Genomic DNA, 19,204 nt, shown 5'->3' on the forward strand with positions numbered 1-19,204 from the left:
CCAACCTAACCTGAACCCGAAAACACGCTTGATGTAATACAATAGGTAATACAACTAGTAATTACATTCACAAATAAGGCCATATGCAACTTATTATTACTATATTATAAAGCAACTTCAACTTCACTTTGATGTACTCACCACATCAAATTACCATGTTATTAAAATATTTAAATTAATTTGTTAATGAAAAATAATATATAAAAATTTATTTAATAAGTGAATATAACTTATATATTTATTTAGAAAATAATGTTGATGATATTTAAATATTAATAAAATTGATTAAGTAATAAGTAATAATAGTATTAATATTAATAATCAATTTAAGTATTATATAAATAAAATATTGGACACATATATTATTAACTAAAATTAATAAGGATATAAAAGATAATTTACAATTTGAAGCAAAGAATAGTACGATTTCATATATGAAGCAAACTATTCATTGCTTTTATTATTTATTATTTATTATTTATTATTATAAAGGAGTGTTTGAAGCAAATATTGGAGTAAGCTTTTGGGATGTTTTAACTCTATTTTTTTAGCAAAAAAAAATGCTTTTAGAGATAACACTTGAGATGCCCTAACGAAAGAAAATCATCATGTAAACTACTCTTAGCCAAAATATGAGCCACCAACAAGAAGATTACAACAATATTTGTAATTATATCATGAATTGGATAATAATATCATGATCATTATAATTAGAATTTTAGCAGACTGATTATTTATAATAGTATCTTATCAAAAACATATTTTAATTTAAACTTGTTTAAAGAAATACAATAATTATATTAAAATCTAGTATGTTTAGTGTGTGTGAATTTATTTTAATCACTTCAATCATATAGTTTACCAAACACTTTGATACACGTTCACACTTCAGCAGCAAGCAACAACGCTGAACCAAACTAGCCCTAAATCCCAAGCTCCCACTAGGAATGTTTTCCATCATAACAGACTACTCTGACTCTGGCTTCCGGACCAAGAAAAAATACATTGGTGTGAATATTTCCATTCTGAAACACAGTTACCAAATTATGGTTTAGTCCATGAATTTTTGTATTGTGTCTAGAAGAATTAAGTGGTTAGATTTTCAACAATCTTGATTTTGGGATAAAGAATAGTGAAGATAATGATAACTTACTTTCCACCTTCAAAAAGCCCATCTGCAGCCTTCTCTAGAAAACTTTGAACTCTTTGACTTCCCTTTGGTGCCAAGCCAACAAATTCTAGTGCCTTTACCTACAAACAATTACATCAAAACAAATAACATCACATTGAGTATCTGCTTTACATGTTTTAATCAATCACAAACAATTGCAATACATAATTCTGCAAACTTTCAATACTAACAACACAACACAACGCAACGCAACACAATCTTACCATGTTCCTGGTCATAAAGCGCCCAACAGCTGTTGCTTGGAAATTATTGAGCGAGAAATGGCTTTTGTCCAAAGGCAAATACCAAGGGACTTGTGAGTCTGCTGCAAGGTTTTTTTCCCATATCACCTTTCGCCACAGAAAGAAATCGAAACAGAAAAACAAATTAATCTAGGTTATCATAGTATCTTCGAGCTCGATTTCAAATATGAAGACTAGATCTAGAAGAGAGAATTACAACCAACCTCAAACCCTGCTTGTTTTAGAGCTTGAAGGCATTTAGTTGTCAATCTGATATCTGGGAGGCCAGCACCAATCTCAATTGCAGCCTGCATCAAAGATTAAACATACATTTTTCGATCATCTTTAACATCTGCAGGGATATCAAGACAATTTGTTTGTGTGTGGTTCAAGTTATTCTTACTTTGATCTTTTGATGATTTTGGTTATTGGGATCAAATGCCTCAGTCATGCACCATTCATATGCAGCAAAACATTGGCCTTGCTTCAACACTCTATAAATCTCTTTGTAGCAGCCATACTAACCATATATAAAAAACCTACTTTAACCAACAAAAATGATCACAAGGAAACAAAGTGAAACAGTACTGATAATAACATACAGCCTCTGGTGCATGGCAGGTTGCTTCAATTGCATACACAGCATCATATGAATTGTCAGGAAATGGCATATTCATAAAATCAGCCTGCAACAATAGAGAAATTATGAATGACATTTGTTACCAAAAATTTGTTGTGTTGCAGAAATAGTATGATAAAACTCCGAAAAACTTGTTGAAAAGTGAAATAATAGGGAATATAATCATTTGGTACCATGTGTTTTATCGAAATACAGACTTGGTACTCTGTATTTTCAATAATGCTCACCTAGTACCCTGTAATTTGAAATTGTACATATTTGGTGTCCTACACTCAAATTTGAACTATAAAACCGCCCTCAATTATATGCAATTAAGTAGTTCAATTTGAATTTGAAACTCATATAATTGAGGACAATTTTGTCATATTGATAAAATTTAAGTCTAGGATACCAAATATGTACGATTTCAAATTACAGGATACCAAATTAATATTATTGAAAATAAATGGAAATAAGTATGTATTTCGATAAAACACAGGGTACCAAATGAGTACTTACCCGCAATAATATAATACTAAGCACCAACCTTAACAAAGTCGCAGGTCTTGTCTACCCCAGCAATATGGTTCAGTTCCTATGGAACAATCAAGCTAGTAAATAAACCATCTTGAAACTTGAACATTTTTACCATATAGAACATGTAAAGATGAGCTGGACCTAAACGCTTTGTTGAAAGATCTGAACCATCTTTTTTTTATGCAGAATAATTCATCATTACCTTGTTTAAAAAATGTTTTTTAATCTAAACAAAGCAATTAAGATTTAAGATATTCATACACACTAATATGGGGATACTAAACCTTGAAGGAGGTTTACTGGTTTTGAGCAATATGAAAAGTTTCATCCCTACTTTCTTACTTTGTAACTATAACAAGCACCTGCCTCAAGGCCAACTCGTAAGCATTTGGGGCTCGAGAATTTTTTTTAGTATTTATATATAAAATGGTATTTTTGTAAAATTTATAACCATTTTATATAGAAACAAATAGTATTTTTGTAAATTTTGGGCCCTGGCACAAGTCTGTCCTGTCTATGCCTAGGATCGACCCTGACCTACCTTTCCTCTTGATATCTGATATTCGTTATTGTTCAACCCTGTAACTGATGCAGAGCTACAACAAGCCATCAACAAGTGATAAATTAAGCCATCTTTGAACACATGTTAATCATAATCTCTATCTAAAGATGAAAATGTAGCATTTCAAGTACTATTTAGTAACAACAATAACAGTATCAAGTCAAATTGAAGTAATTTTTCAATATATCAATATCAGAGAAACCAATGCCAACTGTTTGAATAGAACATGAAATTCTCAATTGAAGTAATGACAAAACGGTTAATCAAAGAGTCATAGCATGCACAGATAAAGTAATCCATGAATTTGATGCCATTATGGTGACAAAATAGGTAAGGTCGTCATAATAAAAAAAATATATGAGATTTTTTCTTAAATACACATTTTATTTTTGTTTTTTTTACTTTTTTACGATTCTTAATTATTTTTTATTTAAAAAATACGCACTCAAGTTTTCAAAAATATGATTTTCAAAGTTTCATAATTACGAAAATATGGTTTTTAGGAAAAATAACTCAAAACCAACTTGAAAACAATTGATTGGACAAACTAAATATCAACAAAAAAAACTTAAAAACAACACAAAAATACAAAAAAAAAAAAACCTAAAATCACCGTGGAAACAATACAAAAACAAAGATTATACCGTAAAAATGTAAAAAATTTCTTAAAACCGATTGAAAAAAAAATGATTGACAATAAAAATGTAATTATTTTTAACAAAAATTAGTATTTTAGGTAAAAATCTCAAAAAATATTAATACTAATAGTAGAAAGGGCACTGACCTAAATCGAGCAAACTCTCTTAGTGGGCCTCCAATTCCACAGCCCACGTCAAGCACCTGACCACAGTGAATAGAAGAAATAATTTATATGAAAAAGTACTCACAAGGATGCCTACATATAGTTTATAGTCTATTTTTAAAAGAATAACGACATGCGCACATAAAATATATACCTAAACATTAAACACAATAACTTATTATTTTAAAAAGCAGTGACACATCTATGTGTGTAATGTTTGAGTGCATATATTATTACTCTTCTTAAAAATACATCACTAAAACTTCTTAATTATTATCTTATGACAAAATCTTATTATTTCATAACATAGAAAACAAACCTTCTGTCCTGGTTTTACTCCTAGCTGCAAAGCAATGAAATGTTCATACCTCTTCATGCTCTCTCTAAGAGACTCACCTTTCCATCTGCACAAGAAAAATGTATAATCATAATATGATGGCCTAATATGGTAACACAGTTACAAGAACTTTAACTATGAAATAATGAAGAAAACACAGGAACCTGTTTGCAAAATGGAAGGATTCTCCCCAGCCAAATTCATAGAAGCTGGTAACTAGATCATAGTATTTATTGACCTGAAAATCCACATGTAAGAACAAGAATAATCTACCATTTATTTTTGTTGGCTTAATTAATATGTAGTCAAATTTAACTCAAAACCAATAGTTGGGTCACCAACGAACAAAAAGAAAAATAATAAATTTTAACACAATTTTATGGGTTGTGCTCCAATGCACACAGGCTAAAGAAACAACTATTTTTTTATTTACAAAATAAATTCATTTTTCTTCTATAAACAATTAAACTCTAATAATGTCAAATCTACAATCCATCAATTCATCATGATGGTAAACTTGTAGTTTTGAGACACATGTTAGATTTTAACAATATGATCATATTCTTGATGCTACATTTGACACAAACAATAACATATGAAAAAAAAAATTATATTCTAAGTTGGGTTTATATTTTTTTAGACAATGTGTTTTGTTCTATTACTTGTTTGGACTCTATGTTTTGACAAATTACTTTTTTGACCCTATATTTTGTAAAATAGTTCAAATAGAACCCTAATCCGATTTGGGGTATGGTGCAAAATGACACTTAATGGTGTGTGAAAGTAAGTAAATGTCCATATTTTTAATTTTGTAGTAAAATAGCATAATCATCTCTTTAATATTACATATTACCAAATATGCCATTTAACAAATTACTATTTTATTCTAAATATTTTAATATTATGGTATATGTATATTAGTTTTGTTTAATTAATTTTTATTTTAAAGTTATTTTGATATTTTTTTTATTTTTTATGGGTTGTTGAATGATATACCATACCACAAAATATATATACTGAGTTGAAAAATAATATACCATCAAAACTTACAAAATTTTTACTAAAAAATGTATATACTATGCTAACAAAATTATATACTACCATTAAAATGTATATACCATGATACAAAATTATATACTACCACTATGTATAATAAAATAGAAACTAAATATAAAAAAAAAATTATATACCATACCACAAAAAACATAAACACTAATTGAAAAATAATATACCAATAACCTATAAAAAACTTAAAAAATCAATATAACTTTAAAATAAAAACAAATTAAACAAAACTAATATATATATATATATATCACTATATTAAAGTCATACAGTCCTAAATAAACAAATAAATTATAAAAATGACAATTTAGGTAATCAACAATATAAAATGGTTATTTCTCTTCAATTTTAAAAATGAGGACATTAGCTTCTTGATGGCTTTATTTTGGGCCATTTCCTATAATTTCTCATCCGATTTTGGTCAAAGTTTTCTCAACTAAAATCACAAATAATTTACCAAACTAACAATTCAGAACAAAAATAAAATCATTCTGCTTAAAATCTGTGTTGTTATATTCAAATTTTTCTTCATTGAAATTATACTTATGAGTTTATTTGAACTATTTTACAAAATATAGGGTTTAAAAATGAATTTTTTAAAATATAGAATCCAAACAGGTAATTAGAAAAAACACAAGATTTAAAAAGATATAAACCCTTATAGATTTAGAACATAATTGGACACACATTTAAGACAAGTGCCAAAGTTTGCATGTGCATGGGAAATGCTTTGAGATACTTGAAGAAGCTAATAAATAACATTTCTTACCATGTCACTGTAGTTAGATTTTCTGTCTTCTTCTTCACCTCCATGAGAGCCATGATACTTTTCATACCTAATGAAAAAAATAATTAAGCAAATTAACTTAATTGTTAAATAAAAAAGATGAATGCTAGTTATGAGTTTACCAATTTTCGACCTAATTTTGTGTGCCAAATATTTATCATGGCAAAATGGTAAGTGAAAAAAAAAAGAAATTTAGTGTACTAAATTTTGTTCATGCTATATTTTATGTCTAATTTGACCTAATTTTTAAAATGTAGGAAAATTTATATATTTTATAATATCATTAAAGTCACTTTTTTTTTTTTTTTATAAAATGTGCTAAAATATAGTAATAAGTACAACTTTTGGATATACAACAAAAAAATAAAAGTAAATTATATAATCAGTCACTTTTTGGGGAGGGATGTAGAACCTCAAGCAATTTTTAGCCAATAATTGTATTGAAAAGTGGTTTAATTTAATGCTACGGCTGTAGAAGTTAGATGACTTTTGAGGGGTAAGAATAAAATGAAAACTTTGAATTGGTTGAGATTTCTGCTCTTTATATATATATACATATTTTACTTATGCAAGTGGTGTTTGGTAACGCTTAAAAAATTAATTTTTTATTTATTTAATTACAAATTTAACAATTAAACATAAAATAAAGCAGTGTTTGGTAATTCTATTTTTATTTATTATTTTTAAAATTTTTAATTAAAATTTATTAAATTTTGAAAATATAATTTTTTTAAACCGTTTTCAACTTTTCGTTTCTTTTCATTTTCAAATCAACACCTCATTTTATATTGTTAAAAATAAAATAAAAATAAAAGTTATCAATTATTATTTTTTATTTTTAAAAACAAAAAATAAAAATAGTTACCAAATATATTTTTATTTTTTAAATTTGTATTTAAAAAATTCAAAAACAAAAATTTTACCAAGCACAACCTTAGGTGTTGTTCGGTAACAATTAAAAAAATAATTTTTTATTTAATTAATTAAAAAAATAATTATTTATTTAATTAATTAAAAATTTAATAATTAAATATAAAATGTGTTTGGTAACTTTATTTATATTTATTATTTTTAAAAAATTTAGTTAAAATTTATTAAATTTTGAAAATAGAATATTTTCACCATCAAAATTTTTTTAAACCGTTTTCTACTTTTTCTTCTTTTCTTCAAATCAACACATCATATTATTAAACAAAAAATAAAAATAAAAATTATCAAACACGTTTATCATTTTTTGTTTTTAAAAACAAAAATAATTACCAAACATATTTTTATTTTTTAAAAATAAAGAAACAAAAATAAAATAATATTTTCATTTTTGTGTTTAAAAAATTAAAAATAAATTTTTTTACCAACACAATCATAATAAGTGATTATCTGACAAAAATTATTGTTTTTCCATCATTAAACATTGTTACTACCAATAAATAATTATTTGTTAAACATTATTTTTCCCCAAAGAAATCTATATATTTCAGAATTTTTCAAAGAACTAGATTTTTTTTCTTTTTTTGGAAGTGTTCAAAATTTATAAATTAGAGTCACTTGTCAATTTTTTTTCCATGTATTTAAGTTTTAAATTGAATTTTTAATTATTAAAATATATATTTATATATATATAGAAACATTGATGGGTGCTTTAATGGCGAGTGACAGTACTTCCATGGTGTTAATGGGAAATGGTAGATGATGTTGATGGCAGCGGTGAGTTTTTTTTTTTTGTTTTTTCTTCGGATGTAGAGAGAATGAGATGAACACTGTTGTCTAGTTTTCTTAGAATTGCATATTTTGCCAAAAAATTGTAAAGTTGGCATATTTTTTACTTTGTATATTAATATGCATAGAAGTTGAAGTTTCCCAAAAAGAATTGAATAACCATAGGAATAATTTTTTTCTCTCTCTATGTTTAATATTGGGTGCTAATATTAGATCTTGTACCCATTTTAAATGATACATTTTAATTTTTACCCACTATTTTTAACTTTTATTTTAGTACCCAAATTTTCAATTGATGTACCCATTATACCCCTTCAATTACATGCTTTTTTTTTCTCCTTAAGCACACTACAATTAGAATGTATTTCCAATTTAACTATAATATGACACATATAATACACATTACAACAACACTTAGAATCATGTGCTCAAATAAGGGTAATTTGGGAAATCTCATGATAATAATGAGTAAAGTTCAACTAAATATATTTAGTGTCTAATTTTAGTTAACTATTCATCAAAATGGATAGTTGTCAACTTTTCCCAATTAAAATATATGCTAGGCATATTAAAGATTTTAAAATAATGCTATTTTTTTTGGCACTATACCAAAAATATCTCTTTTATTTCCTTTTATCACTTCTCACTTCTATCTCGGTTCACTCTTTTTCTCACCTCATGACATTACCAATACCACCACCACAATAAACACTGCATTTTGAACGTAGCTGGACATGTTTTTTGGATTTTTTTTACGATTTTTTTTCTTCAGATCTTAAACTTTGAAATCTGCAAAAAATTGACATTGCTCAATGGTGCTTGATGCCAGCTCGATGTGGCCTTTAAAATCAAAAATTTTTCATTAAAAAAATGATTTTTCTCGATGATGGTTCGATGGTGCTCGATGAAATTCTTGCAAGAGACATAATTTTTCACTCGAGTGTCCATTTAGAGTGATTTTTTTTATTTTGAGTATTTTTTCAAGATCTACACGTTTGACATGCTCATATGCACATTTGTGAAGTGTAACACTTGAAAAAAATAATATAAAAATACTAACATACTTCATGTTTAAGACATGTTTTTGTATGTTTTCAAGTTTTAAACTTCACAAATATGCATATGAGCATGTCAAACGTAGATCTTGAAAAATACCAAAAATAAAAAAAAATTGCCAAAAATGGACACCCGAGTGAAAAATTATGTCTCTGGCAAGAATCGCATCGAGCTGGCATCGAGCTCCATTGAACCACTATCGAGCAAAGTAATTTTTTTTTATGAAAATCTTGATTAATTTGAGGGCCCCATCGAACCACCACTACTACAAAAAAGAGTTTTTAGGACACTTTTTTAGGACACTCACATATATGCGAGTCCTAAAAACAACTTCTGGACTTTTTAGGACTCGCGTTGCGAGTCCTTAAATAATATATTTTAGGACTCGCGTTGCGAGTCCTAAAATCTCTGTGTGTCCTAAAAAAGTTTGATTTTGGGTTTTAAAAAAACACCTCCTGGACTTTTTAGGACTCGCGTTACGAGTCCTAAAAAAGTTTGATTTTGGATTTTTAAAAAACACCTCCTGGACTTTTTAGGACTCGCGTTGCGAGTCCTTAAAGAATATCTTTTAGGACTCGCGTTGCGAGTCCTAAAAAAGTTTGATTTTGGATTTTAAAAAAACACCTCCTGGACTTTTTAGGACTCGCATTGCGAGTCCTAAAACCTTATATGTCTCCTAAAAATTTAAATTTTAAAAAATCACAAATTCCCTCCAATCTTCTGGACTTTTTAGGACTCGCGTTGAGAGTCCTTAAAGAATTTCTTTTAGGACTTGCAACGCGAGTCCTAAAAACTAATGCATGTCCTAAAAAAAATTAAATTTAAGTATAATATTAGTGGTAAATTTTAAGGACTCATTTTGGGTGTCCTAAAAACTTTTAAGTAAAAAATGATAAATAAATGAATAAATTAAAATTTTATTTTAATAACTAAATTAAAAAAAAAAACAGATTTCTTTTATTTTTATTTTTTTTTTAAAAAAAAGAAAATTTAATTTTATTTATTTGGGTCTGAATATACATTTAAAAAAAAAAATTGATCAATCACTAAGTCCCTAACCCTAAACGTTTCAGCCTCCTCCTCCCAACCTCTTCTCCCCAGCCGACAGCCTCCTCCTCCCAACCCTCTTCTCCATGGCTTGCTCAAGCAGATGAGGCGGTGGGGCTCGCTGGACGGTGGCTCGCGGAGGGGCTCGCTGCAACGCCGTCGACGAGATTGCTTGCGGAGGTGGTGGCTCGGAGGGGCTCGCTCACAGAGGTGCTGGCGCGGAGGGATCGCTCACAGAGGCGGTGGCTCGGAGGGGCTTGCGGAGGGGTCGCTCATAGAGGCGGTGGCTCGGAGGGGCTTGCGGAGGGGTCGCTCACAGAGGCGGTGGCTCGGAGGGGCTCGCTCACAGTGGCGGTGGCGCGGAGGGGCTCGCTCACAGAGGCTGTGGCTCGCGGAGGGGCTCGCTCACACAGGCGGTGGCTCGGAGGGGCTCGCGGAGGGGCTCGCTCCTAGAGGCGGTGGCCGGAGGCTGGTCTTCATTTTCAGGTGGTGGCTGGCTGGTTGTATTTGTTTGGATTTTAGTTGTTGTATATGGATTTTAGGTGGTGGCTGGCTGATATGTTGATTATATATAATCATTAATATTATTGGTTTTTGCATATATGTTATTCGGATGATGGTGTAAAATCATGTAATATTATTGGTAATGTTTGATTTTGTTTTTGTTCAACTAATAATAATAATAATTCTAATATTTTTTGTAATTTATTTATTTTAAATATATAAGTATATATTTATTATTTATTCAGCAATAATGAGATTTAAAAAAAAATTTGGGCATTTTACCCAAATTTTGATTTATTAAATAAAATATTATAATTAATTAAAAGGTATTTAAATAAATTTTTTAGGACACACATTGTGAGTCCTAAAAATTTTTTTTTTGTAGTAGTAAAAATTTTTTAGGACTCGCAACGCGAGTCCTAAAAACTTTACTTAAGGCACTCAGAAAGATCTTTTAGGACTCGTGTTGCGAGTCCTAAAAACATTATTTTAGGACTCGCAACGCGAGTCCTAAAAACCTGAGTTTTTAAGGCTCTCAAATAGAGGACTCGCGTCCCGCGAGTCCTAAAAATTTTTTTAGGACTCGCAATGCTAGTCCTAAAAAGTCTTTTTTGTAGTAGTGCACAATCGAGCACCATCGAACCACAATCAAGCAATGTTGATTTTTCATAAAAAAGAAACCAAAAAATTATATCCAGATATGTTCGAAATGCAGTATTTAGTGTGGTGGTGTTAGTGGAGAGAAAGTGAACTAAAAGGAAGAAAGAAGTGAGAAGATAAAAGAAGGAAGAAATTCTTAGATGTGTGTATTTTGGGATAGAGTGCAAAAAAAATAATAATATTATTTTGAAATATTTAATAATATTTTTTAATTCGTACCTGCATAGAATCCGAAATTTCTCATCCTAATAAATAACCCATGGATTGACCCCATTAAAACATATATCATTCTCAGAAAGCATTAAGATTATTATTAAATAAACATAAAACATATATGAAATAAAACTTTAACTAATTAAGAAGAAAAAAAGTACTTGTCAACTGCAGAAAGAACATTGCTTTTCTCAATATTTCCTCCGAGACCCGATGCGAGATCCAATGCTCCAGTTTTCGACATGATCAAGACAAACTCAGGGAGATCTACAGTCACCAAAAAAGTGAAAAGATTATATATATATATATGTTGTTTTGAAGAGCATTGCATGCAATGATCGAAAAAAGAGAGTAGAAGATTACACTGGAAATAAGGAACACTATAATAAGAACAGGTTTGAAATGGAGAGAAAAAGAAGAGATTTTGGTTGGAGACGAACGAATATATGAAAGGTTTCTTATTTATTTATAGAGAGAAACTAAACAAAGAGTACATTCAGAGTTGACTATTTTGTACATCGTAATGTGCACCAAAGAACTATCCACATATCAATCACTACTCGATATGAATGCTTCGAATCCTTCATGGAGGGCAAGTGAAATGATGTGAAAATTAATGAGCAACATTTATGATGATGATAGTGATGAAATAAAATGGGGTTTCCTTGAGATTGTTTCAGTACTCCCCATAATCCGTTCTAATTTATTTTTCAAAATACTTTATAAAAACTATAATTTTTATATTTTACCTCATGTTTTGATATTATATCATACATCACATTTTTTATATTTTCTTTTACTTCATTTATTAGTTAAAATCTATAAAAAAAATTGAAAAACATAATAATAATAATAATAATAATAATAATAATAATAATAATAATAATAATAATAATGGGAGAAGGAAAGGATAAAAAAGTATTAAAAAATTATTTAATGAAGCTTTAAAAAGCTTAGCTATATTTGGTAAAAAAAAAATATTAGTCTTAGAACCTATGTATTATTATAGGTAGGGCTGACAATTCGTGTAAATGTGTCAGATTCGTGTCGACATGATATGATTAAGGTAAACACAAACACGACACGATTATTAAATGTGTCAAAAATACGAACACGAACGCAAACACGACACAATTAATCATAACTATATAAAAAAAATCATAAAACCGATGAAAATTATTCGTGTTATCGTGTTTGACACGATTATGACACGACACGATTAAGGTAAACATGAACATGACACAATTATTAAACGTGTCAAAAACTCAAATACGAACACGACACGATTATTAAACAAACACGACACGATTATTAAACGAACACGACACGATTATTAAACGTGTTGTGTTCGTGTTTACCTTAATCGTGTCGTGTCGTGTCATCATGTCGTGACCCAAATTGTCACCCTTAATTATAGGTAGATCTTTAGAGCACCTAATGAGATAAAGTTTAAATCCTGTTGGTGACTTGCTATACCAAGTCACTATGTTGTCACATCATCATAATTGTCAGTACCCATCTATGGGTAGTTACCATTGAGACGTCTTCCTTTACATATTTGTTGGTTTAGAGCATCCTCGGGCCGACCCTAAGCTAAGGCAGGCTAGGCCCACGCCTAGGGATCCCTTACCCTGATGACCCATTTTTTTAAAATTCTTTTGAAAAATACCATAAATGTTTAGAAACTTCATACAAAAAGGGCCCCAAATCTTTTATATTTCCTAGGGTCAATCTTATTCAGGGTCGGTCCTGGAGCATTCATTGGGAATGCTCTTATACAAGATTTTGGGTTTTTTTTTAACAGAGTATTGCTAAGAGCATCTCTAATGGAGTGCTATAAAAGTAGTGTATATCCATTTTTAGCCCATTTTCATAAAATGAAACTCCAATGATGGTCTAAAATGTGTGTCAAATTTGACACAAAATATAGCATGGGCCAAATTTGGCCCACAATAAATATCACATTTTTTAATTACTCCTTTGCCACTCATTCATATGATTTATTAATTGAAAAATATTTCTAATTTTTAATTTATCTTTCAATAAAAAAATTAATTGTTTTGTATATTTTCAATAAGCATTATGTAACATCCTAAATTTGCTAATCAGACTTAGTGCCTTGATTAGTGTGCCAGGAGGGCATAAACACATATTATGTGCATTTTATGATTATATGCATGACTATATGAAATTTGATAAATCATGCTTACATTAGCTTAATAATTAAAATTTGAACCAAAGTTAACCACCCTATGATACAAATGCTTATCTTTCATTTAATACCAAAAATACCCCTCTCATAACAAAATCCCATACCTTTCCTCTCTAAAATCTTGCAAAAAAGATACACATGGGTAAGTAATTTTCTTTGATTCTTGTTGTTGTTGGTTGTTTTTATGATTTAGATTGCTGTTTAGATGTTGGATCTGTAGTTTGTTGGTATTTTTTGCTGTTTTTTTGGTGAAAATCGTGGTCTGTGAAAATCTGCGTTTTTTTGGGTTCCTTGAATTTTTTTCTAAATGCCCGATAGTGTCCGATATAGGCCCGATGCAGGGACGATAGTTGTTGGGTTTCAAGGTTAGTGATGAGGTCCGATGGCCACCCGATGCTTGCCCGATGGTCATTAAGGTTCGATGGCTACCCGATGGTTGCCCGATATTTATTTTCATTCTACAAACCCTTTAAGTACGATAATGGATCGATACGAGTCCGATGCATGCCCGATAGTTGTTATTAAGTTAATGCAGACCTATTAGTACGATTGTACACGATGGTACCCGATAAGTGCCCGATGCTTGCCCAATAGTACGATGGTACACGATTGTACCCGATGGTACACGATAGTGATAAAAAAACTTGATAAAAACCGTACCTTTCGGCTTTTCCCCTGCCCATTTCCCGTTCCCTCCCAAATCCCAACTCTTCACTCCCACAAAACCATCGAGCAACATAAGTACTCACACCCGACGCTTCTCTCTCCCTCACCCACCATCACCCGACGCTGCTCTCTCCCTCACCCGACGGTCGGAAAAACCCCCACCGGAGACGTAGAAAAACCAAGCCCCAACCCCCACTGGAGACGAAGAAAAACCAAGCCCCAACCCCCACCGGAGACGAAGAAAAACCAAGCTCCAACCCCTCACCGGAGAAGAAAAACCGACACCCCATTGCGCAAAAATGTCTAGGGTATGTGTTTTTTTTAATCTCTTCTCCATTAAAAAATGTTATAGTATGTATTGTTGAATTTGACTGTGTTAAATCTGACTGTGTGACATCTGATAAACCGTAAAATTTTGAAAAAAATTTCTGGGTTTTTTTAGAGGTACGATAAGGTACGATAGTGGGTCGATATGGGTACGATAGTATTTGTGTTTCTCATAACTTCAGGTTGAAGATGAGTGTACGATAGGGGTACGATAGTGGTTCGATGGTGGTACGATAGGTTGTGTTTTCTGATAACTTGAGGTTGAAGATGGAGGTACGATAGGGTACGATGTTGGGTACGATGTGTGCCCGATAGTGGGAACAAATTGTTGTGTATGTTATAATACGATGGTGTACGATGTGAGGTACGATTGTGCACGATAATGTTATAGTTCCAGTTTTCCATTGGTGTCCGATATGGTGCGATAGATTCCGATAGTTGCTCGATAGTATATTGCAGAATATAAAATTTGATGTTTTTTTTTGTTATTCTATTTAATTGGGTATTTATTTGTTTTATGCAGAACTTAAGACCTCCACAACTGATAGTTCCAGTAGAGGAACATTTTACGGGACGTATCACTTGGCGCGGCAGTTGGTACTTTCCAAAGATTAAAGCAAAATTTATACAGTGTGGTTTATTGGATAGGGTGAAGGAATCCCCTTTCAAACAGTTCTTCATGGCGGAACCATTAAATTTTTCTGGTGCCTTAGTCCATCAATTGTTGTTGCACAAATTCAGAGGGGAGAAGACTGACGAAGTCCAGTTTTATATTGGGAAAAAAAGATGTAGATTTAGCCAATTGGAGTTCGCTTTAGTTACTGGTTTAAATTTTGAGGCCGGACCGTCTGAAGCTGAGATTAAAGCGAAGACCACTTCGGATCGGTTAATTCTTGAGTACTTCAATGGTCATTCCCAAGTGAGCATAGGGCAACTGCGCAGAACTTTTGAGAGTTGTCAAATAGTTGATGATGTGTACAAGATGGGTTTGTGCTTATTAGTTGAGGGTGTTTTGAAAGGTCGTGAGGAGAAGTTGATGGTTTGGACTGACATGCTGAAGATGGTAGACGATGTTGACTTCTTTTTCCAGTACCCGTGGGGGAAGATATCATACCAGAAGTTGTTACAAACTTGTCAAAAAGACTTTGTTGAAATGAAGAAGCATTTACAGAAGAAGATTGAGAAAGGAAAGACTCAAAAGGAGGCCAAGTACTCTATTTATGGGTATGCTGCAGCATTGCAGTATTGGGCTTTTGAGTCCATCATTGAGTTGGGTCAGGATCATGCTGTGAGATTGGGCCAAGGCATACCAAGAATGATCAACTGGCAGAGCAAGGAGAAAGTAGAGATACACAAAGAGCAACTTATTAAGTTGTTTGCCAAAAAGGTGAGCTTTTACTTTACTTTTGAATGTTCTATATTTTTTTCTAGATATGCAATTTTATGGGTACTGCACGATAGGAATACGATAGAGTACGATTTGAGTACGATTATGGGGTTATTTTGTGGTTTTTTGTCAACTGTTTGAAAACTGACTAAGTGGTACGATTTGGTACGATGATGGTCCGATGGGGGTACGATATGTATTCTTTGTTAATGTAGTAGTAGTGGTACGATATTGGTACGATGTTGTACGATGATGGTACGATAGTTAGCAAGCAATTCTCACTTACGGGTACGATATTGTTATGTTATGGGTACGATATGGGTACGATAATTGCATGATATGGGTACGATATGGGTACGATTGGGGTACGATAGTTTACCAATTGACATGATATATTGTTTTACTTTCCAATCTAAATATGCATTGTTTTTTGTGGCAGTTGACAGTATACCCCTACCTGTGTGCCCGACCTGCTGAAGAACAGTATGTGAGGACCCTTACAGACAATGAAGCCCCATTGTATGTGGACATGGGGTTAGAGGAACTAGAGGTGGGTCCCGATGGACAGCCTACACAGGAAGCCTTACAGAGCCAGGCTGAAAAGCTTGCTGAAAAGTTAGCTGAGCAAGCAGAAGCAGCAAATATTTTTAAGGAGGTTCCACCAGCTCAACCTGAGGCACCTGAGGTTCCCCCATCAACACCTCATGCCAGCACCTCCTCCCAAGCTGAGCAACCAGGCTACTCTATGATTTTGGCCAGGTTGGAAAAGGTTGAAGGGCAACAAAGTGCCCTTATTAAAGGTCAGTCCGAGATCTTGGGTCAATTGCAGAAGCTTATGACAATGATGGAAGATCTTAGTAGGCCAGTTCCAGATCCACACCCTCAGTCCACTGAAGAAGGCCCTCAGTCTCCTGTAGATGAAGACATTCTCCCTAACGATTACAGACCTGATGATGTAGATGATCACATTTTTCGCACACCAGAGGATATGCAAATTACTGTAATCGGAGATACTGAAGATTCTGAAGTACAATTCTTAAACATAGCTCCACCAGCACCGGAGAAGAGGAGAGAAAGAAAGAGGCCTAGGTGGTTCGATGAGTACACTGCAATGAGGAAAAGGAATAAGAAATCGAAGACAGCAGTGAATGTGGATCCATTGAGGGTTGTTGATGGTAAATTACTTATGACCTTTCACAAGTGGTTGCTTGGCACCATTGGGAATAAATATCCGAGGGAATGCTTCTCAGGGACACACGATGCTGCTTGGTTCCTGAAACTGCATACTCCGAGGACATGGCTTTCTGACTCTGTAAGTTTTCTATAACTTCATAATTAAATAATGTTGAAAATTTATTTAAATGTTTCTATATATAGTGGTACGATATGGGTACGATATGGTACGAAAGTAGTACGATAATTATAAGTGTCAAATTATAAACTGTTTATGTCAATGGTACGATGGTGGTACGACATTAGCACGATAGTGGTACGATATAATTTGTTAAGTAGTTACTATTACCATCATAAATTTAGAATTTGTAGTGGGACAATTTAGGTACGATGGTAGTACGATAATGTACGATGATGGTACGACAGTGGGACGCTAGTGGGTACGATGGTGTATAATACTAGTTTTTGCCATAAAGGTACGATGATGGTACGACATTAACACGATATTGGTACGATAGAAGGTTTTATTGTTAATATATTCATGTACGATTGGGGTACGATAATGGTACGATTGGGGTACGATAGTTACTATATTCATGTCTGATAGTTTTTTTGTTTGTTTATTTTGGTACGATATTGTGGTTACTGACTTAATTTTCCTTTAATGTAGCATTTAGATGCAGCATTTCATCTCATGAGGAGGCGTCTAGAATTTTATCCTAACGTGTACCCTCAGAAATGTGTTGTTATGCCTACAATTTTTCCCGAATCATTGAAGGGTCGGTGGGACGCTTTTCCAGGTTCTGACTACTCTAGATTTAGTTGGGATGACAGTATATTGGACCTGGTTAGGGGTGATGCAGTCCAGTTCTTACCGAGTTGGCAGAACAAGGAGTTCATTTATTTTGCCCTCTTCTTGAAAGACCAAATGCATTGGGTAGCTGTAGAGGCAGACCTGAATGGGTGGATGCTCAACATCTTTGACTCCAGTATTGGATCAATTTCCGAAAACGATTTGATCAGCTTGATGGTTGACTGGTGTACCATTTTCCCGTCGGTCTTGCGACAGTCCGGTTTATTTGAGAACCATGACGTTATACTCGCGCCTCAGTTGACAGCATCAGAGAGTCAGGTCAGACCCTTCGATTGGAAACTCATTCCACGTGAATTCGTACCGCAAACAAAATCCAGGTGAACTTTATTAAATATCACATATTAATTATTATTTCTTAATTACAAAACTTTATTAAATTATTGTTTATTTTCTAATGCAGTGGCGATTGCGGATGTTACGTAATTGAGCATATTGAACATAAGCTTCTACAACTACCATTTGATAATGTAACTGACAATAATATGAAACTTTTTAGGCAAAGGTGGTGTGTAGACTTATTCTACCAAAACTTATGTTGAACGGTCTTAATTTTTTTGAATTGTATAATTTTTTTGATTGCTCTTTTTGTAATTACTACATTTTAATGTGCTTAATCTTTGCATCGTACTATCATCGATCACTATCGTACTCTATCGTACCCTCACTTGCCTCACAAATTTCACGAACAGTCCTGAAACCATACCATCGTACCATTATCGGACAAATATCGTACATTATCGTACCCTAATGTCGTACATTAACTATCGTACTACATCGAGCAACGTCGTACCATATTGTAAGATACATTTAAATAATCCTACAACAAACAATATCGTGCATTGTCGTACCGGCATCGTGCACTATCGAACCAACACTGGATTATTACATATTTAAGAGTTTCATAATGGAGAAAAAAATAGAAAAAAACCTGCAAAATCCAGCACATAACAAATATTACTAGTTCAAGCAGAAATAAAACATAATAGGTCAACTAGAATACAAACAAAACAAGTTAACCTCGGTACTTGCAAGACGCTTTGTTGTGCCCTTTACCACCACACTTGCTACAACATCGTTGTATCACAACCTTGTCTCCATTAGAAGGATATCGATTTTTCCTAATTCGTCCGACCTTTTGCTTCTTCGGTCGGCCTACAGGTTTCTTCTCAATCGGTACTCCAACTTGGATGTTCTTAATGTCTTCAGGCAATTCCCAATCATCCTCATCACCAACTGGCATAATTGTC

At 32.3% G+C, this 19,204-nt stretch overlaps 2 protein-coding genes across 2 annotated transcripts; one reads left to right on the forward strand and one right to left on the reverse strand.

The window, feature by feature from the left end:
• Positions 1–721: 721 nt before the first annotated feature.
• Positions 722–11,877, reverse strand: LOC133810172 (cycloartenol-C-24-methyltransferase-like). The gene is made up of 14 exons (XM_062246001.1): positions 11,682–11,877; positions 11,480–11,585; positions 6,105–6,171; positions 4,435–4,508; positions 4,253–4,337; positions 3,916–3,971; positions 3,111–3,165; positions 2,580–2,627; positions 2,016–2,099; positions 1,817–1,933; positions 1,638–1,721; positions 1,396–1,521; positions 1,154–1,251; positions 722–1,025 (listed from the first exon to the last, which is right to left on the reverse strand). The coding sequence occupies exons 2-14, from the start codon at positions 11,560–11,562 to the stop codon at positions 968–970; spliced, it is 1,035 nt and encodes a 344-aa protein (XP_062101985.1). The 5' UTR covers positions 11,563–11,585; positions 11,682–11,877; the 3' UTR covers positions 722–967.
• Positions 11,878–16,908: 5,031 nt separating this feature from the next.
• Positions 16,909–18,730, forward strand: LOC133810173 (uncharacterized). The gene is made up of 2 exons (XM_062246002.1): positions 16,909–17,222; positions 17,754–18,730. Exons 1-2 carry the CDS (start codon positions 17,022–17,024, stop codon positions 18,276–18,278), a joined length of 726 nt encoding a protein of 241 aa, XP_062101986.1. The 5' UTR covers positions 16,909–17,021; the 3' UTR covers positions 18,279–18,730.
• Positions 18,731–19,204: the final 474 nt, after the last annotated feature.

This window comes from Humulus lupulus, unplaced genomic scaffold (genome assembly GCF_963169125.1).
Source record: "Humulus lupulus unplaced genomic scaffold, drHumLupu1.1 SCAFFOLD_1005, whole genome shotgun sequence".
Lineage (NCBI taxonomy): Eukaryota > Viridiplantae > Streptophyta > Magnoliopsida > Rosales > Cannabaceae > Humulus > Humulus lupulus.

Bases quoted from the DNA above. Each gene is read 5' to 3' on its own strand.
- LOC133810172 (XM_062246001.1), bottom strand. From the start codon at position 11,562: ATGTCGAAAACTGGAGCATTGGATCTCGCATCGGGTCTCGGAGGAAAT. The intron at 3,166-3,915 runs GTCAGTGCCCTT...GGCTTGTTGTAG, and splicing joins AGAGAGTTTGCTCGATTTAG to CTCTGCATCAGTTACAGGGT. The intron at 1,252-1,395 runs GTAAGATTGTGT...AATTGTTTGTAG, and splicing joins GCTTTATGACCAGGAACATG to GTAAAGGCACTAGAATTTGT.
- LOC133810173 (XM_062246002.1), top strand. From the start codon at position 17,022: ATGAGGAAAAGGAATAAGAAATCGAAGACAGCAGTGAATGTGGATCCA. The intron at 17,223-17,753 runs GTAAGTTTTCTA...CCTTTAATGTAG, and splicing joins GGACATGGCTTTCTGACTCT to CATTTAGATGCAGCATTTCA.